Source organism: Aulonocara stuartgranti, assembly GCF_965226115.1.
Source record: "Aulonocara stuartgranti genome assembly, chromosome: 20".
In the NCBI taxonomy this organism is placed as follows: domain Eukaryota; kingdom Metazoa; phylum Chordata; class Actinopteri; order Cichliformes; family Cichlidae; genus Aulonocara; species Aulonocara stuartgranti.
In genome coordinates this window covers 14,781,591-14,802,712 of record NC_138956.1, presented here as the reverse complement: position 1 = coordinate 14,802,712, position 21,122 = coordinate 14,781,591, and the positions used below count along the sequence as shown (strand labels likewise).

General features: G+C 41.8%; 2 protein-coding genes across 2 annotated transcripts in view; both read left to right on the top strand.

The window, feature by feature from the left end:
• Positions 1-4: 4 nt before the first annotated feature.
• LOC309696913 (U8 snoRNA-decapping enzyme) lies at positions 5-12,218 on the top strand. Its single transcript, XM_082518436.1, has 5 exons — positions 5-86; positions 2,287-2,418; positions 2,523-2,563; positions 11,071-11,311; positions 11,402-12,218. The coding sequence occupies exons 2-5, from the start codon at positions 2,287-2,289 to the stop codon at positions 11,645-11,647; spliced, it is 660 nt and encodes a 219-aa protein (XP_082374562.1). The 5' UTR covers positions 5-86; the 3' UTR covers positions 11,648-12,218.
• Positions 12,219-13,207: 989 nt separating this feature from the next.
• The window catches only part of LOC309696705 (SLIT-ROBO Rho GTPase-activating protein 3-like), a 31,950-nt gene continuing 24,035 nt past the window's right edge, over positions 13,208-21,122 (top strand). Inside the window, exon 1 of the mRNA XM_082518052.1 lies at positions 13,208-14,043. The gene's annotated coding sequence lies outside the window, so the exon portion shown is untranslated. The remainder of the gene's footprint in view (positions 14,044-21,122) is intronic.

Genomic DNA, 21,122 nt, shown 5'->3' with positions numbered 1-21,122 from the left:
ACGGCCAGAACGTCATCGGAAAAGCCAGAAGTTTTGAAAAGGCACTGCTGACTGAAGAATGAGACAGCATTTAATGTAGAACAGAGGTAAATGCGTGTGACTTATTAAACAAGCGGGTTTACTTCATTTTTGATTAGAAGTAATATTGTTTGACCAAACGCGGCACTAACCTTTATTTCGTGTTGCTATTATGTCAAAATATAAAGAAAATAATTTATAAACTGTACGATAACAGTGTTTGAATGTTAGTTAAGACATCAATCTCCTTAAATAAACAAATAGAAACACACACTTATTAACTTAATGCTGGGGAAATATACTCATGTTTATAACGTCCATGCTTACCCAGCCTTTACCGCGCATTTTAGCTTGCTAAACGATGGGGAAGTGTAAGCGCAGAGCGGAGAGTGCCGGTGTTGCAGGTTAACTGTTTTGTTAACTGGTTGGATTTGTTTACATATTCCATTCTCCGTGTTTCAGATGTTGGATCCGCAGATTCGTCTTTTTCACCGCGTGGTCGTATGTCATATAGTTTGACAAGATTAAAGACCTCGACAAAAAAGGTTTCCATCTCCAGCTCGTGCAAATGCATACACGTGTCAATATTAAATAATTTATTTATTTTTTTAATAAAAAATAATTTCATTGTTGTCTGAAGATGATAGTGATACCTGTGTGTCATACTGGCAATAGAGACGACCGCTCGGTGAAAAGGACGAATCTGGGGGACCAGATTGTTGAGCCATCTACGGATCATTAAAACATCCATGCGCACAACTGCAAAGAATGGATTTGAATTCGAGCAGGAAAACTGAAAAAAGGAATAAACTTGACAAAATATATATGTTTTGACAGATCAAAGGAAAGAGTTCCACAAAACAAATTTGTGGGTTATTAGCATTTTCTCAGTTCTGGATTACATGGTGATGTATTTTATTCATACACTGTTGCAGAGACGTCTGTGTTTGCACCTTCAGCCACTTCAGCACACAAAATGTCATCATAGGCCAGACATGATTTATTTTGATAGGCAATCGATCAAAATTAGAAATGAGCATGAGTTTCCAATATTTAACTGGATATAAAGTTAAAAAATATCTAAAAATGTTATGGCCAATGTGACGGTTTTTGGGTTTTTTTGGTCTGAAATGTATATTTCACCTTATTTTTAGTGCCAGCTGTTTGGATGTAATGTTCTACCACTGTCAGAAGGTGGCAGTCATACTTCAATCATAAAAACCTTGATTTTAGAGCGTGTTTTAATGCTGTTCATTGTTGGTTTTCACTAAACAATATTCTGACTCACTGAGTCTTAATTGGATCTTCTCTGTAGTGGGTCTCCAGTCGGTGGTGCCCGTAAGGCCCATATGGTTTGCTAATATACAACACTAACCCTGGCTGCTGAGGATTTAGCATAATTTTTCCAGTTAGAGCCTAAAGTATAAAAGACTGAAACTGAAAAAAAAAAAAATCAAAATTAAATAACTGACTTTGAGCAAAGCATCTTTAGTCCATTTTTAAATGACAGCCTCTTTCAATTTTAATGAACTATAAAGAATTTTAAAAAGCTGACCAAAGAATACATTAATCTGAGATCTGAGGAAATACAGATTAATTGTTTTATTTTGTATGCTTACATTGTTTTACTTTGCACACAGAAACAAAATAATTTCATAAAAATGAAAACCACCAAGGTCTAAATTAATTCCCTCCCCAATGCTAATAGTCAGTTGTGATTCCTTTTTGCTGGAACAGCCTGCAACCATTTGTTGTAGTTTTCAGCAAGTCTCACACACATCTCTGATCAATCCCAGCTCATTTGTCTTTCTTCTTCTGAGTCTCACATACTCCTCCATATCCTCATAAAATAGACTTGCCGTTTCTGTGCTGACTTGGTTATGATACTGAATGAAAGGCAACTGTGTCAAAATTCATAATCATATTCCAAATTTTGAGGAAAAGTTCACTATGGAACAGGGATTATCTCACTCGACAGTTTGCTCCACCCCAGTAGAGGGAGCTAAAGCTTTCCCAATGCAAGTCACTCAGATCTGTTGTGTTTTTTTTTCTGCATACAAGCCCACAGGCCTTCCAGCTAATCAGTAGGTTTCATTAAGGTCTGTTGGCTCAGCATATGAGGGAGAACAAATGACCAAAAAGAGCAGCTATAATAGGATGATGTCACTTTGGTAGCACATGGCAAAAGAGGGCATCCAGCCAGTGTGTTCAGGAAGCACTGAACTGTGACTGTATAATTTAGCACTGTGTTTGTGTGTATGCTTGTAGATGGCGAGTGGACAGCTGTCGAGGGCGGAGGCATTGGCATGCTCAGGCTGCAGGCATGCGTGCCATGTGATGCTCTACGCTGACACGAAAGCTCAGCTGTTTGGAAGAATTCCCATCAAACATATCATACTGGTGAGGTGTGTGTGTGTGTCATTTGAGCTACTCTAACACACACACACCTTTACATGTCTGCCTCTTTGAGTGAACAGGCATATTTCTGTGTGTCACTTCCACAGATGCAGATGCGCTTTGACGGTCTGCTGGGTTTCCCTGGCGGGTGAGTCTTTCCTGGTGCTGCTTTTGCTCCTTGCAAACATAGGTACATTTTAGCTTTTGGTTTGTAAAGCCTTCTTGTTCTTCACAGAAGAAAGAAAAAAGAAACCCTTTACAGCTCAGAACAAACATTCAAACACTGATGCTACAATCCTCGTCCTGCAAGGATTGGCGATGATAAAATGTGCCTGACGGCTTCTTGTTTAAAGCGACTTATCTTGCCTTAAACCCCTATTTGTAAAGATTGAGATTGTCACATACTGCTTAATTAGTATTCTGCTAAATGAATCACTTGTGCCTTTGTGATTTACTGTAGTCGCTGCCAGGATCTCTGGCATTTCATTTGCCAGCACAGTGAAATTATATAACGAGGAGGCAAAGAGACAGGGCTGAAAAATGATAGAGACATATGCAAAACAAGAGAAAACTACGTCAGCAAATAGCAACAGTGGCAGCTCTATTGATACAACTACATATGAATTGTGTAGCCTCTGTTTTTAATATACTGCTGCAGGTGGTGTATGAAGAAATCTTTCAAAAACGTGTACTGCCTGGCAACATTAAACATCCAAAACACTAGTTAGTTGTGTAAACGATGTGGGCTTCATAGATAATTGGCAAACCTTCTGGAGGAAACCTGGTCTTGTTAGGAGAGACGGCATCCATCCCACTTTGGATGGAGCAGCTCTCATTTCTAGAAATATGGACAAATTTATTAAACCCCCCAAAATATGACTATCCAGAGTTGGGACCAGGAAGCAGAGTTGCAGTCTTACACGCTTCTCTGCAGCTTCTCTCCTCCTGCTACCCCCCCAAAAACCCATCTCCATAGAGACTGTGTCAGCTTCCAAAAAGACAAAAAACAAACTAAAAACCAGCAACAAACAACTTAAACATAAACAATCACAAAGAAAGAACAATACAGTATCCACATCTGAACCAAAGAGTAAAACAGTGAAATGTGGATTATTAAATATTAGGTCTCTCTCCTCCAAGTCTCTGTTAGTACATGACTTAATAATTGATCAACAAATTGATTTACTCTGCCTTACAGAAACCTGGTTGCAGCAGGATGATTATGTTAGTTTAAATGAATCAACACCCCCGAGCCATTCTAACTACCAGAAATCTCGAAGCACAGGCCGAGGGGGCGGTGTGGCAGCAATTTTTCACACCAGCCTATTAATTAATGAAAGACCAAGACAGACTTTTAATTCATTTGAAAGCCTGATGCTTAACATTGTCCACCCCAGCTGTGAAACTCAGAAACCAGTCTTACTTGTTATCATCTATCGTCCACCTGGGCCTTACACAGAGTTTCTGTCTGATTTCTCAGACTTTATATCTAATTTAGTTCTGAGCTCAGATAAAATAATTATTGTGGGTGATTTTAACATCCATGTAGATGCTAAAAATGACAGCCTCAACATGGCATTTAATCTGTTATTAGACTCAATTGGTTTCTCTCAAAATGTAAAAGAACCCACCCACCACTTTAATCACACTCTAGATCTTGTTTTAACATATGGCATCGAACCTGAACATTTAACAGTGTTTCCTGAAAACCCTCTCCTGTCTGATCATTTCCTGATAACATTTACTTTTACAATAATTGATTACACAGCGGTGAAGAGTAGACTTTATCAAAGTAGATGTCTTTCTGAAAGCACTGTAACTAAGTTTAAGAATATAATCCACCCACTGTTATCATCTCCAATGCCCTGTACCAACACAGAGCAAAGCAGCTATCTGAACGCTACCCCAACAGAGGTCGATTATCTTGTTAATAATTTCACCTCCTCACTACGTACGACTCTGGATACTGTAGCTCCTGTGAAAACTAAGGCCTCAAATCAGAAGTACCTGACTCCGTGGTATAATTCTGAAACACGTACCCTAAAGCAGATGACTCGTAATCTGGAGAGGAAATGGCGTGTCACAAATCTAGAGGATCATCATTTAGCCTGGAGAAATAGTTTGCTGCTTTATAAGAAAGCCCTCCGCAAAGCCAGAACATCTTACTATTCATCACTGATTGAAGAAAATAAGAACAACCCTAGGTTTCTCTTCAGCACTGTAGCCAGGCTGACAAAAAGTCAGAGCTCTTTTGAGCCAACCATCCCTTTAACGTTAACTAGTAATGACTTCATGAACTTCTTCACAAATAAAATTTTTATCATTAGAGAAAAAATTACCAATAATCATCCCACAGATGTAATATTATCTACAGCTACTCTTAGTACCATTGATATTAAGTTAGACTCTTTTTCTCCAATTGATCTTTCTGAGTTAACTTCAATAATTACTTCCTCCAAACCATCAACGTGTCTTTTAGACCCCATTCCTACAAAACTGCTCAAAGAAGTCCTGCCATTAATTAATTCTTCGATCTTAAATATGATCAACCTATCTCTAATGATCGGCTATGTACCACAGGCCTTCAAGCTGGCTGTAGTTAAACCTTTACTCAAAAAGCCATCTCTAGACCCAGCAGTCTTAGCTAATTATAGGCCAATCTCCAACCTTCCTTTCATATCAAAAATCCTTGAAAGAGTAGTTGTCAAACAGCTAACAGATCATCTGCAGAGGAATGGTTTATTTGAAGAGTTTCAGTCAGGTTTCAGAGCTCAGCACAGCACAGAAACAGCTTTAGTGAAGGTTACAAATGATCTTCTTATGGCCTCTGACAGTGGACTCATCTCTGTGCTTGTCCTGCTAGACCTCAGTGCAGCGTTCGATACTGTTGATCATAATATCCTATTAGAGCGATTAGAACATGCTGTAGGTATTACAAGTACTGCGCTGCAGTGGTTTGTATCATATCTATCTAATAGACTCCAATTCGTGCATGTAAATGGAGAGTCCTCTTCACACACTGAGGTTAATTATGGAGTTCCACAGGGTTCAGTGCTAGGACCAATTCTGTTTACATTATACATGCTTCCCTTAGGCAGTATCATTAGAAGACATAGCATACATTTTCACTGCTATGCAGATGACACCCAGCTCTATCTGTCCATGAAGCCAGATAACACACACCAATTAGTTAAACTGCAGGAATGTCTTAAAGACATAAAGACCTGGATGGCCGCTAACTTTCTGCTTCTTAATTCAGATAAAACTGAGGTTATTGTACTCGGCCCTGAAAATCTTAGAAATATGGTATCTAATCAGATTCTTACTCTGGATGGCATTACCTTGGCCTCCAGTAACGCGGTGAGGAACCTTGGAGTCATTTTTGACCAGGACATGTCCTTCAACGCACATATTAAACAAATATGTAAGACTGCTTTCTTCCATTTGCGCAACATCTCTAAAATTAGAAATATCCTGTCTCAGAGTGACGCTGAAAAACTAGTTCATGCATTTATTACTTCCAGGCTGGACTACTGTAACTCATTATTATCAGGATGTCCAAAAAACTCACTGAAAAGCCTTCAGCTAATCCAAAATGCTGCAGCAAGAGTCCTGACAGGGACTAGAAAGAGAGAGCATATTTCTCCTGTTTTGGCTTCCCTTCATTGGCTTCCTGTTAAATCCAGAATTGAATTCAAAATCCTGCTCCTCACATACAAGGTCTTAAATAATCAGGCCCCATCTTATCTTAATGACCTTGTAGTACCATATCACCCTATTAGAGCGCTCCGCTCTCGCTCTGCAGGCCTACTTGTTGTTCCTAGAGTATTTAAAAGTAGAATGGGAGGGAGAGCCTTCAGTTTTCAGGCCCCTCTTCTGTGGAACCAGCTTCCAGTTTGGATTCGGGAGACAGACACTATCTCTACTTTTAAGATTAGGCTTAAAACTTTCCTTTTTTCTAAAGCATATAGTTAGGGCTGGACCAGGTGACCCTGAATCCTCCCTTTGTTATGCTGCAATAGATGTAGGCTGCCGGGGGATTCCCATGATGCATTGAGTTTTTCCTTTCCAGTCACCTTTCTCACTCACTATGTATTAATAGACCTCTCTGCATTGAATCATATCTGTTATTAACCTCTGTCTCTCTTCCACAGCATGTCTTTATCCTGTCTTCCTTCTCTCACCCCAACCGGTCGCAGCAGATGGCCGCCCCTCCCTGAGCCTGGTTCTGCCGGAGGTTTCTTCCTGTTAAAAGGGAGTTTTTCCTTCCCACTGTCGCCAAAGTGCTTGCTCATAGGGGGTCATATGATTGTTGGGTTTTTCTCTGTATCTATGAAGCGCCTTGAGGCGACTTTTGTTGTGATTTGGCGCTATATAAATAAAATTGAATTGAATTGAATTGAATTAAATTTGGTCTGCTACTAAAGTTAGCTGTTAGACTTGTGCAGGCATTCATACACATCCATCCATTTTTTGTCAGAGTCACAGGGGCAGCAGTCTAAGCACAAGTCCCCTCTCTTTCTCCCCGGCCAGTTCCTCCTTCTCATCTGGGAGGGACTCCGAGGCATTCCCCGAGGCATTCCCAAGCCAGCCAGGACACATGATCTGTGTCCTGGGACTGCCCTGGCATCTTCTGTCAGTAAGACATGCCCAAACCACCTTAACTGGTTCCTTTTGATATGTAGGAGTAGAGGCTATACTCTGAGTGCGTCCTAAATGTCCAAGTTCCTCAAACTCTTTGGCCAAGGGATCAACCTTTGAAGGAAGCTCATTTCCGCTGCCTCCACCCAGAACTTGTGGTCATAAGTGAGAGCAGAAGCGTAGATCAACCAGTAAACTCACACTTTTCCTTTCACACTCAGCTCTTTCTTTATCACAGAATACCTGTACAGCATCTGTATGACTGCAGACGCCACAGAAATCCATCTGCCAGTCTGCTGCTTCACTCACCCTCGCTTGTAAACTAGATCCTGATATACTTAGGGCAACAACTCATCCCTGAGTGTTCCACCCTTTTGCAGTTCAGGACCATGGTCTCAGACTTGAAGGTGTTACGGTAATTCCGATTTGCAATTTGGAACAAACATTCATGTCGCCCTTTTGGAGGCAGTCTGTTCACTTTGTATCAGTGGCCATCGTCAGCTCAAATGAGAAATTTACATTTTATTTGCGACAAAATGTTTTTGTTTTGGGTTTTTTTTGCTTATGAATGCTAAACTAATATCTTCAAATCATCAGTCTGTTGGCACTGTGACTGATTCTACATGCCTGGATAAATTGAGTGAGAGTTTGAGTTTCTTTGGCTTTCTTATGCCTTAGACCAGTCAAACAAATAGTTATTGGCTGATTTTGAGTTTGAGGTTATACCAGAATTACATTAGAGCAGGTTGTGCCACAGATGGCTGTTCTATTGAAATGTGGTTATACGTTTCTCTAAAAAAAAAAAAAAAGTTTTTTAATTTCTGAGCTCTTTGAAGTCTGTGTATTGACACAGTGTGTCACTACATTTCATGGTTACTTTTAGCCATATATTTGTTGTAGACAGCATCTGGGTCACTGCCCTCTGCAGCAGTGCCAAGTTGGAAGCAAAATCATCTCAAACTGGAAAAAAAAAGTTTGAGTTTATTTGAACCACAGCTCATTCTGCACTACACTCGTCTCGCATCATCAAAGGGGCCCTCTACTGCTTATTTCCATTTTAGTTTTTTTTAACTGATTTGATCTACTATTGTAGCTTTGCATGATTCACAATTCAAAATAGTCATTCATCTTATACTGAGCCTCTACAGTGGGGCAAAATAGTATTTAGTCAGCCACCGATTGTGCAAGTTCCCCCACCTAAAATGATGACAGAGGTCAGTAATTTGCACCAGAGGTACACTTCAACTGTGAGAGACAGAATGTGAAAAAAAAATCCATGAATCCACATGGTAGGATTTGTAAAGAATTTATTCGTAAATCAGGGTGGAAAATAAGTATTTGGTCAATAACAAAAATACAACCCAATACTTTGTAACATAACCTTTGTTGGCAATAACAGAGGTCAAACGTTTACTATAGGTCTTTACCAGGTTTGCACACACAGTAGCTGGTATTTTGGCCCATTCCTCCATGCAGATCTTCTCGAGAGCAGTGATGTTTTGGGGCTGTTGCCGAGCAACACGGACTTTCAACTCCCGCCACAGATTTTCTATGGGGTTGAGGTCTGGAGACTGGCTAGGCCACTCCAGGACTTTCGAATGCTTCTTACGGAGCCACTCCTTTGTTGCCCGGGCGGTGTGTTTTGGATCATTGTCATGTTGGAAGACCCAGCCTCGTTTCATCTTCAAAGTTCTCACTGATGGAAGGAGGTTTTGGCTCAAAATCTCACGATACATGGCCCCATTCATTCTGTCCTTAACACGGATCAGTCGTCCTGTCCCCTTGGCAGAAAAACAGCCCCATAGCATGATGTTTCCACCCCCATGCTTCACAGTAGGTATGGTGTTCTTGGGATGCAACTCAGTATTCTTCTTCCTCCAAACACGACGAGTTGAGTTTATACCAAAAAGTTCTACTTTGGTTTCATCTGACCACATGACATTCTCCCAATCCTCTGCTGTATCATCCATGTGCTCTCTGGCAAACTTCAGACGGGCCTGGACATGCACTGGCTTCAGCAGCGGAACACGTCTGGCACTGCGGGATTTGATTCCCTGCCGTTGTAGTGTGTTACTGATGGTGACCTTTGTTACTTTGGTCCCAGCTCTCTGCAGGTCATTCACCAGGTCCCCCCGTGTGGTTCTGGGATCTTTGCTCACCGTTCTCATGATCATTTTGACCCCACGGGATGAGATCTTGCGTGGAGCCCCAGATCGAGGGAGATTATCAGTGGTCTTGTATGTCTTCCATTTTCTGATGATTGCTCCCACAGTTGATTTTTTCACACCAAGCTGCTTGCCTATTGTAGATTCACTCTTCCCAGTCTGGTGCAGGTCTACAATACTTTTCCTGGTGTCCTTCGAAAGCTCTTTGGTCTTGGCCATGGCGGAGTTTGGAGTCTGACTGTTTGAGGCTGTGGACAGGTGTCTTTTATACAGATGATGAGTTCAAACAGGTGCCATTCATACAGGTAACGAGTGGGGGACAGAAAAGCTTCTTACAGAAGACGTTACAGGTCTGTGAGAGCCAGAGATTTTCCTTGTTTGAGGTGACCAAATACTTATTTTCCACCCTGATTTACGAATAAATTCTTTACAAATCCTACCATGTGGATTCATGGATTTTTTTTTCACATTCTGTCTCTCACAGTTGAAGTGTACCTCTGGTGCAAATTACTGACCTCTGTCATCATTTTAAGTGGGGGAACTTGCACAATCGGTGGCTGACTAAATACTTTTTTGCCCCACTGTATGTAGCCACACTTTTAGCTACTGTCCCTTTAAGTTCACTTTCCCTTTCAGACAACTTTCTTCTGATTGGCTGCCCCTCAAGAAGAGATGTTGTTAACGGTATGTGGGTGGGGCTGTTCCCGCTCTGTGACCCAAACACTGAAGCCTGAACTGTTGGCTCATGAGGATTGCCTTAACTCACATTTTCCTCATTATTTAAATCTTTAGCCCTGTTAATATGGACATGCATAATAGCACCATTTTAACCTATTATTAATTGTGGGGCCACAATTAAGCTGTGCATGAGTTATCACTCATGTTCTATGGAAAAAAAAACAAAAGAATCCAAGCACCACAGCAGAAAATACTCAGTAAGCGTAACAAAGATTGATAATGATACCAATAATGATAATAAACGTGTTAAAAAGGACTCCCAACTGTGCCCAGTCACAGTTCTGTCCACACAGCTTTGTTAGAGAGTGACCTGCTGAGACACGATACATGTAAAAGCAGCGGTCACTTCAGTTAATTGCACGACAGCAAGTGGCCTTTTCTGTCTCTTCCAGTGACATTTATGAGGGTTAAGAACCTCTCTAAAGAGCTGCTCTTAGTTGTCGGTGTTCTCCTAATGATAATGGAAATGTGCATCTGGATGTTGACCAATGCTTTGACACTATGGCAACAGTACAAAACACACCTAAACTCCTTCAGAGATTTTTATAGAAGCCTATAAATTGCTCTGAAATATATATAAAAAAAGAAAACGTGACAAACTTGATATGTTAGAATCACACGGAGCTGTTGATAAGCAAGTGTTCCGTATAAAACGGTTGTTGGCTGATATCCAAAGCGATTTGCTTTTAGGCATTTAACATCCCGCTAGCTGTTACCTTTTGCTTTCCTTTTGCTGTACTTGTGCTCTTCTGGATACAAACGTCACTCTGATCACTTTGGCAAATGTTTTTATTTTTGCGCACTGTCAAACACAGTGAAACTGTATCTTTAGCCTCTGTGCATTTCGTCCATTATGTCCGGTATATTGTTATTGTAACAGCTCAGGTTGAGCTTTTGTTACTATATTTTTTTTGCACATTTTCTAAGATGAGACTCGAAATCTAGTGACTTGAAGGAGAAGTGATCAGCACCATCACCTGGACAAACTAACTTAGGGCTTTAAATTGAATTAGCCTTTCAATTAGTGTGATTTATTGTCAGGAGAGCAGTGCCTCTGACATCGTTTATCTACTTTCACATCTGTTGCTGACCTTTGATTCTCACACTTCAGGCTCGTTAACCCTTCGGAGGAGACCCTTGAGTCGGGGCTTAGCAGGGAATTGTCAGAAGAGCTAGGCCTGGCTTTGCCAATCTCTGTTGAAGATCATGTGGATTCTTGCTATGCACCTCCTTCCTCCCCCTCCTCCTCTTCACGTCTTATCACTCACTTTTACGTGAAGAAGATGGATGAAGAGCAGATTAGGGAGGTGGAGAGGGCAGCTGCATCCACTGCAGCAGATCACGGTTTGGAGGTAATGTGTCCTTCCAGAGTGACTGATTGCAGCGATTTACCTGATCTCATGCTCTGATCCTCACCACCTTCTTTCTCTGCCTGACTCCAGGTCCTGGGAATGGTCAGAGTCCCTCTCTACACCATGAAAGGAGGAGGAGGGCTCGCATCCTTCCTGTCACACTCTTTCATCGGCAACGCTCGCTCCCAGCTGGTCCACTCGATGCTGAGACTCAACCTGGTCGCCCCCGGGGAGTTGCACAAAGCCCTGACGCACTCTCTAAAGACTCATGCACACACGAAACAGGACCTGCAAGCAGCCCTGGCACTGACCCAGGGATTGAGGAAACAGTTTTAAAAAAATGCAGCTGCATTGCTACATCCTCTCAAAATGTAAATACAGATCCATCAGGACTGTTATAGACAAAAGATGATTTCAAATCCACTGTAACTTATACTCTGGAAACTCCCCGCCATACATGAGTATGGAAAGCCAAAGGTGGGAGGCCAGCAGCAAGAACAGAGCAGGCATTAAGGACAACGGATATGACACTAATTGAGTCAGACATGGCATTAAAATAAGAGAGGCAGGAGTGGAGGTGGGTTCCAAAGCGGCTTGTAGATGCACAGTAACCGTGGGCAGACTGAACCGGCTTAAATAGCGTGCCCTATTTGACATTTGTCAATTAACTGTGTAGAAGGGTCTCAGCTGAGCTTGATTTCCGTGGCCCGCCTGAACTAACCCTATGCTCGGTTTTGACCCTCCGCAGCACAATCTCACACATAAACCTCCACACTCACACTCATGCTGTCACGCTGACTCTGAGCTGGTGACTCATAATTGCATACTGTGCACCAAACAGTTTGGGGCAAAACATTATCAGCTCCCTTACAATTAATGGAAATAAAGCTGTTCACACTGCCCATCACGTCTGAGTCTTTCCTGTCATTTCTCTTCATTTCAGTCGTCAGCACTGTGTTGATTTCAAACAGCCAAAATTGAAATGCTAATTACAAGGCGCGAGAGCATTTTTAAATTTTTTTTTTTTACATTTACAGTCACATCTTTATGTGCTGGTGAAGGTTACTTTTCTGTTATTCTAGCAGCAATTTTGACACTTATCTCACAGGCATCTATCAAAAGTGCTACACAGCACTCAGAGAAGCAACATAAGATGAGGGGTTACCTTATATGGCATTGCATAGACACCCTGTGGTTTCCTTTATCTGCTGGTATCAATAATGAGGCAGGATGTGTATGATCTACAGCCTTTTCAGTCAGAAGGGATTCTTTGTCTGTGTGCTCCTCACATTTCCTTTTCTTTCTTTCTTTTTTTGTTGTTGTTGGTAGGTTTCATTTGAAGTTGTAGCACATCAGCAGTGGTGGTGCTGGTGGTGGAGGATTAATTACGTCCGTGACATACTATACAGCCTGCAGGCGAAGATTTGATTCTGTTTAAGTGCACCCTTGGTGCACATAACGCGCTTGCTCCAGATGTTAGTAACCTCATTCCCCAACATTATTGCTGCCAGTGAGGAAGAGCAGAGACAGGATGTTGCTCAGCGTTCATGATACCTACTGTACTGAAAGTATAAGATCCATTCTCTGGTTTTATTTTATTTTTATTTATTTTTAAATCAGTCAACTTCTGCAGGTGCAGGAGCATCATTTATCCATGTCATATTATTACTACACTGCATTCATCCTCCTGCATTCATCAGATAAAAGCTGGAACGCGTGGAAGAAATGTGCAGAGTATCCCGCTCGTTTACTCATCTAACATAATGGATTTCATGGGGACTTATTGCATTCTTACAGGGGTGTCCATTAATCATGGCTACATGCAGATTGACTCATCATCGAGCAGGTGTTAATGCTATTAGTGATGAAGGTAGAATTAATTTGTGCAGCGGAGTACGGTGCGATCTGCTGTCGGTGCGCGTCTCTCGATCCGAGCGTGTTTTTCTGAGCTGTGAGGAGGAGGGGGGGAATACGCACCACATCCGACACGATAGACAGGAAGCAAAAGAGACTGGTAGTACCAATCGCTCCTGTCTGTGGTTGCCTTTTATGTGATCCTGTGGCCCTTTTTGTGTTTTTGTGTGTCGACGGTTGCATCTTGCATGACAGTAAGGTGTGTGTGTGTGTGTGTGGGGGGGGGGGGGTAAAAGGATGCTGTCGTGTGCTGCAAGGGAAAATAATACAAGGTCATTAGGAAACATTTAGAAAAAGATTGGTGGGGGTTGAAGGGTGGTGCAGTGTAGGTGAGGGGGAAGGATGGATGCAGGGGGGAGAGAGCAGGAGCGAGGGATGCTGAGGGAGAAAGACGGTATATTCATAGCAGCAGCGGTATTTATAGCCGCCCAGAGGAGAGGAGAGAGCGCGGGGGCGTGGCTTTTTGCGCTGCTTCGCATGGCGGAGAGGGAGAGTGGGGAGGAGAGAGGCAGCTCTGGCGCGAGTGAGTGAGCGAGAGGAGAGGCTATTTGGCAGGAGAGGGAAGGAAGAAAGAAAGGCGGGAGAGAGGGAGGGCTGTTTTTTGAGTGAGCGAGTTTGTGTGTGTGTGTGTGTCCCTGAGAAATAGAGAGAGAGGGTGGAGAGTACTGAGCTGAGAGAAATCTGTCAGATTCAAACACACTGTCTGTGTGTGTGTATGTGTGTGTGTGTGTCTGTGGTAGAAAGAGAGCGAAGGATGTAAAGAGAGGTGGAGAGCTGAGGAACACATAGAAAGAGACCGAAGAGGACCACAAAGTGAGGTATGTACGGCTGTCATGCTGCTCATAAATCCAGAAACAACCTGTGTGTGTGAGCATGTGCATGCGTGACTGAAGTGAATGTGTCTGTGTGTTTATATATAGTTTGGTGTCTTAAATGGACACTGTGTCCTCTTGGGGGGTTTGTAAGTGGACAAATGGAGCTACTGGCTGTTAGAGGAGTATCAATTATGTAATACAGTGTGCACCATTTTCACTGTTGATGCTCTGTATATGAGTGTGAGTGTGTGTGAGAGAGAGTGTGTGTGTTTGCGTGCTTGTGTAATTATGCTGAGGTGTTTATGTGGCCATTGTGTGGAGCCCTGCCACTGTGCCTTGACCATATGGGGTGATTTACAGCCACTGTTAAAAACAAAAAAACACCAGTGCTGATGGAGCTGTGGAACCTTAAATCCCACCTGCTGGCCTTCTCACCTATAAGGAGTTCACAGCTATTTTCATGTTATGTTATTAAGGCACGCAGATAAACAAGCTTCTCAGAGGCATCTGCAAAGTAGCGCTCCCTTTGTGCTGTTGGTTCACAGTGCAACAACAAAGATTGTGATAGTAATGTAAGACAGCAGCTCGAGTACAGACACAGCAAGCTCAAAAGCTTATGTAGGAAGCCGAATGGTGTGTTTTGTTTTCTTATTTGATGAGTTTACCTTTAGTTAAACCCAGGAGGAGCAGCAGATTCGAGAGCGACATTGTCACGATAAAACTTGAAATTCTCACGTTGATTGAAATCGTAGCCCTTCCGGCTCACAGGTTGGCCTGATCTAAGATGCAAATCCCTGACCTCAGATGGCAACACGAGCGTCCTTGCTTTCACTGCATCAAAACAACTGCACAGACAGTGGTGTGCTTCAAGCGTGTTTGCTGTGCTTGCACATGCATAACGTGGTGCTAATTTTGACCTACTCCACTTCCCTCATGTGTTGATTTGCCAATGAGCTGTGCCGGACACTTAAGTGACATTACAGGAAATCAGGCGTGACACTTTTTCCACAGAATTTGAAACCACATGTGGTCACAGTCTTTAGGTCACAGTCATTTTAACCCAAAGGATGCAGAACAATTTAACAGTAATTTTACTTTCTATCTATTGATGCAGTCATATGCTGTAACCAATTCAATATAGGTGAATGTATGTCAGGTAGGGTGGACCTGCTTTATAACTATTTTATGACCATAACTTCAAATTTGTAATAGCAGGTCTGGCTAAAAGATGGTGGAGTCAAAAGTAGTTTTGTTTCCGTAAATGTAGAACAATGGAAATGGAAAGTGGCCTCAAATATGCTTACTATTAATATATATGCATATCTTAAAAAAACTGTAGTTAGATTTAGTAGCAGTGGAGATATTTGTGTAAATGTCCCTGATTTCATATTACAGCAGTGAGATTTTCTCTTTCAGTACTGTAGACCCGAGGAGCAAAAATATCAGTAGAACTAAACCTAAAGCGCTGATTAATTATCTCACTTAGAGAAGGTTTCAGCGCTGTGCTCAGGCAGTTTCAGCTGTGCCTGAGGAGCGGATGTGGCCTGACAGCCTTCCACCCCCTCACACTGCCCAACTGTTTCATTTCACCTTTTTTTTTTTTTTGATATCTGACGGGATCTACAGGTATGCATTCCACAAACATTGCCTGTAAATGATCTTCTGCATTAAAGTCAACTCTCCGTGCTTTTGCAATTAGGTATCATGCCAGAATCTAAAAGGCGCCTGCCATGTGTATAATATGGCTACTGTGCTACTGCCAGAAAAAATGTATGTCCTTTTGCAAATGTAAATCTTTTTGCTCTGTGCCGGTACTTAGTGGACTGCTGGCCGCACTTTCTTTTATGGGATGAATTCCGTGTGGTTCTCCTCTACCACCTTGAAACTAGCTGACCCTGTGCTGTGTGTTTTTGGCAGTGACGCGAGCCAGGATTAAGCTGCTGCTAAAAAGATTTGGTGATATTTTCAGGTAACAGAGTAATTCTCTACAGATGGTTGTGAGAGGAAAAAAACCTGTGGTAGCATACTATTATGCAGTTTCCTGTTTGCTGTGGAAGTTTCTGCACAAGCAGCACTTCACAGGGTACACAGGAGTGTATAGAAACTCTGGCAAGAAGCAAACAAACCTGGATTTTGGCTACTTTGCATGGCGAATATAGCGTCCTAAATCTCATGGCAGATTCTTAATAAGTTATGGGCCTGGAGTCGGTATGAGTTTGTGCTACCTTTTGTTGTGATGCAGTCACGTTGGCTGTATACTGTGGTTTCAGAATTACCGTCATGCAGCCAGTTGGCTGACAAATAAGGTAACTTCCAGCAGTTGAAAGTCGGTTGATACCCACTACCTTTCTAGTTATCTTGATGACTCAAATCATTTTACACTGCAAGTCACACTCAGCCATTCACTAATACTGTTCTTTTGTAGAGTCTAAGCAAAAAAACTGTATATCAAAGATGGATGTAGCCACAATATCATCACTTGGGTTTTAGACTCCGTAGCTTGAAACCTCAACGTTAGCATTTTACCTTCTGCTGTGCTGTGCGGGGGGATTTTGTAGATCCATATAACCATATCTGGAAGGGAGTTCTAAGTGCTAAGTTATTAGTTAATGCTAGCAAGCTTAGCAAGGTGCATCAGGTTGTAAACCTGCTAATTAATGCTACGTAGGATTTCACTCACTAAAACTGAATCATTAACTTTTTGGGCAAGAAACTCCGCACCACACAGCAGGCCATATTATTGATCAGATAATTTTCTTTAAAAATCCGCCAAGTGGCACCAACAACACTAGGGCTGCCACGATTAGTCGACTAGTCACGATTACGTCGACTATCAAAATCGTCGACGACTGATTTAATAGTCGACGCGTCGTTTGAAGCTTTGTAAGATCACAAAAGACGCAGGAATATGTAGTAGGATTTAAGAGTGTAATAACGGATTGAAAGAGAAGATGGCAGCACTGCATGTACAAGGATGCCAGCTGCCGTTAAACCCCGAAGAAGAAGCTGTGTCCCAGAATTCATAGCGCGGCCCAGCTCAGTTTCCAACAATGGCGGCAGCTAGTTAGTTTTAATATTACTCTTATTATTCTTTCTGGGTCACAAAATAAACGTTTAACATATTTTCAGGCGGGAATGTAGCTGTGGAAACCTCAAATATCTGCTCAGTTTATCAAGACACCGCATATTTTCAAAAGCGCTCCGACGTTTTCGGAGACGTCTGTTACCCACTAGCTCGATAGCTAGCCGGGGGCTAGGCTAACTAGAGCCGTGAGAACACCGGACTCCCGGCAAATCGTTTTCAAACCCACCGCCGTCTTTCGCTACTCAGGTTAAACATATGAGTCACTTAGATAACTTAAAATGTTATTGTTTGGCTGGCTTTTTTTTTCTTTTAGTATTTTATTTGTTCCTGAGTAAATCTGTTTGGCTGAGATTAAAGTTCTAGTTTTTACACAGCTGAATAAACGTCAAGCAGACAACTGATTATCAGAAGTGTGAGATGCTGGAGAATCTACTCCGGTGTCCTGTTATATTTTAGATAGCAAGGAGTTTATTAAACTTCACTGAAACAAACTATCATCTTGTCTTTATTTTTAGTTAGCACATACCTTAAACACTTAAAGCTGTAAGCTAATGATAGTTATATAAGAGCAGATGCTGCTGGTGCAATAAGCTGTACGTTTTACGTCCAATGGATGATGATCTGATTAGTCGACTAATCGCAAAAATAATCGGTGACTAGTCGACTATCAAAATAATCGTTTGTGGCAGCCCTAAACAACACAAACATGGTTGAGGCTGGTTGAGTTCAGGAATCAGCAGAGGTCAAGCAACCTGCCAGCAAAAGTAGACGCATTTCTAATTTTACAGCTCACTAGTATGGGTAACATTGTCCACCATACCTTGGTTAACGATGAAGGCAAAACTTTTGTTTTGTTTTTAATCTAGGCTTAAGCTGGACATTTTAACAATGGAGCAAATGGGACGTGACTCAGTTTTGGAGCCAGCATCAAGTGGACAATAAAGGAAGTGTAGTTTTCAGTTCATCTACTTTGGTTAAATGTAAAGCCTGTTGAAGTTGCTGTTGGCTTTTAGCATGTGTCAATCTCCAGCTGTGATTTGTAGTCACAGAGGTGAAAATTAAAAAAAAAAAAGGCTACAAAAACTCACTGTAAGAGTTACTACAGAAAGTCAGTGTTGCATTTTCACAAAACTGGGATATCAAACCTGACGACTTTTAGAAACAGCAGTCAAAACGGAAGCAGCCAACTTCTAAGATATCTACACATTCAGCTGGTTATATGAGAAAGCTCTTCATGAACCATATCGTGACTGGACAGCGGGTTTTATTCAGTCTCTTTCTGCCCACTACAGAAGTTTTATTTATTTTTTAATTTCACACCCACGATGTGTGGCATGCACTTACTCTTTAGATAACTCTGATTACATCATCAGGGTTTCCTCTAGACCATTAAACATTTATGATCATGTCCTGAGAAGTACTTATCATGATTAGTAAACAGAATTGGCCGAAGGTGTGATCCCTCATTTAGGTTACCTCCCTATGTGTGGAACAATATATGCTTAAAAATACATGATGCAGCTATATTTTTCCATCCACAGGTCCAGATTGTTGATCATTTATGCAAATTCTGTTTCATCAGTATGCTTTTTTTACATTGCACATTGTACAATAATATGACGTGCCAGACACAGTATGGGTCTATACTTTTCTTTTTTTTTTTGTAAGCCATGTAATGTAACATTTTTGTTAGCTGATGTTTATCCTACTCACTCCTCCTGCAGTATAAGCTGCAACCAGCTCCATCCTGTCCCAGGTCCTGATTGCATCTAAAACAGGCTCTCCAATCAGCACGTCAATTGATCGGTGTCACACCTGACTCTGTCTGACTTGGGCTTTCACATCAGTCAATGCACAGCTAGAGCATACATTAGCATGATCATGCATTCATGATTTTCAACATTCATCTGTGGTGACGAAGCTGCTTCAGCACCTGTGTCTGCAGTGCTGTTGAGCGGAAGCCTAATAGTTCCCAAAAGTCAGCTTTTCGGGAAGTTAGATCATCTGGCCGAGGGTCCCGCTGGCTGACACCCATATGTTTCCTTACTTGTTTTTATGATTTTTTTTGTTTGTTTTTACGGTTTGGCTATGTCCTGAGTTCAGGGGGTTTTGGGATAGTTTTCCTCCGAGGCAGCTGTGAGAAGTCTTACAATTTGCAATTAGACAGCACAACATAAAGTTCTGCACATTAACACGGTCAACATAGCAAATCGTTGCTGGCTAACAGTAGTGTCAGGAAATCCCCGTGCAGTATCAGCATAACATCTAACACAATATCATCCTTGTATTGATTCTGCTTAGTGTCCCTTTTTCTTTTTTCCTTTAACTGACATTAGCAGGAAACCCCCTTGATGGCAGTAAAGCTCTAAGACACGCTACCACATTTATCCTGCCCTGTCGTCAGTCTGCTTTATATTCACCACGTGCACCACGTGACCTCTTTCATTCAGTGACCTTGACTTTAAGTATGAAACACTGGTCCCCTCTAACCTCTGTCTCTCTGTCCCGGCCGCCACCCACCCACCCCCACTGTTTTCCCTCGTCTTTTGCTGAATCCCTCACATCCCCTCCTCTCTCCTCAGATCATTTACAGTGGCTTTGTTCTGTGCAGATTAAGGTCGCACGCTGATGAAGGCTTCCTGTGCCTCCAGAGGTCTCGGGACCCTTGGAGTCTCATTTGCAGATTTTCTCTTCGCGTTCGCTCGCTCTGCTTCCAGATTTACTCTCCACTTGAAACCATGACTGACTATGTCTGGATCACATTCAGTGCACTGTTTTTGGAGGAAATGAAAGCACAGGTCTGACAACAGTTGTTAAGATGGCATTGAAGAGATGCCAGGCCAGCTTTCTTGTTTGTTTTTTATCTCCTTGAGTGTGCCGTACTGCCGTACAATCTACCTGCATCAACAGTATTAACTTTACAGTATAAATGAAACTGCATTAAACCACCTGGTGTCTTTTAACTTCAGTTACTTTTGTGAACTGAACACAATTGATTGCTTGTGGCGGATTGAGGAACAATTTCCACTGAAGGATTTTTTTTTTTGTATCCTTCACAGGGTTCTGAAACCTGTTGAGAAACTGACACAGGATGTGGGGGGTGAAGCTGCCTCTGTATATATGGGTGTGTGTGTGCTTCCTTGCATGTGTGTTGAAGTTAAAAGTGAGAGATGAGTAAGAAACTGATTTTCATTGACAGCCTCGAAGGACTTGAAAGTCGTCCTCAAAGTACAGAAAATCAAGCGCACTTTGCATTCTCTAAATATGTTATTTTCTCCCGGTCTCTTTCCTGTTGGCTTCTCTTCTCTGTATGTTTAGTTATGCATAGGCACAATATATTTACATTGTGAACTTGTGAACATGACACGTCACAGCACTATGATTTGACTACAAACAAAAGATAACCAGACCTTATATTACACAGTGAATGGTAAAAATGTTTAAATATTAAGAGCACTAGACCAGAAGATGATTTAAGTTAAAAAAAAAACCCTCACCCAGTTACCAAGCTTAAAAGGTTATTCTGTGTTGGAGAAATCAGCTTGTAGCCATTTTTAAAACCCAACCCAGTGTGATATTACGAGGTTCAACCAATGAAAAACCTGCCCACTAACTGAATACACTGAGGTAGGGAATAGACACCACCTGTTTGCACAGTAGAAATCATTAGCAAACATAGACTGTATATATGTGATGGATGTAGCCACTGTTGTTTCATGAAGTCCTTTTATGAAACCCCAAAGTCAGAGCGCTGTCTTAGTATTTTGGAAGAAGTAGTAACTATATTTAGGCTGGGGATGTGCACGTCGGGACATTTGTATGTTGCTGCTCTTGTTCGTCTGCGTCAGAAATGCTAGTAGGTTAAACATAGTTTATTAGTGCATAATTGCAGCTGTTTCAGAAATGCCACTAGCCAGGATGATAGCCCCTTATTTCTTTTCTTTTTCTGCTATTCTTTTCTAGATTAGCTGGGATCATTGTCCTGTTGCATCACCCA

Coding starts and splice junctions, on each gene's coding strand:
- LOC309696913 (XM_082518436.1), top strand. CDS start 2,287: ATGGCGAGTGGACAGCTGTCGAGGGCGGAGGCATTGGCATGCTCAGGC. Junction 2,419..2,522: donor CCATCAAACATATCATACTG/GTGAGGTGTGTG, acceptor TCACTTCCACAG/ATGCAGATGCGCTTTGACGG. Junction 11,312..11,401: donor CAGCAGATCACGGTTTGGAG/GTAATGTGTCCT, acceptor GCCTGACTCCAG/GTCCTGGGAATGGTCAGAGT.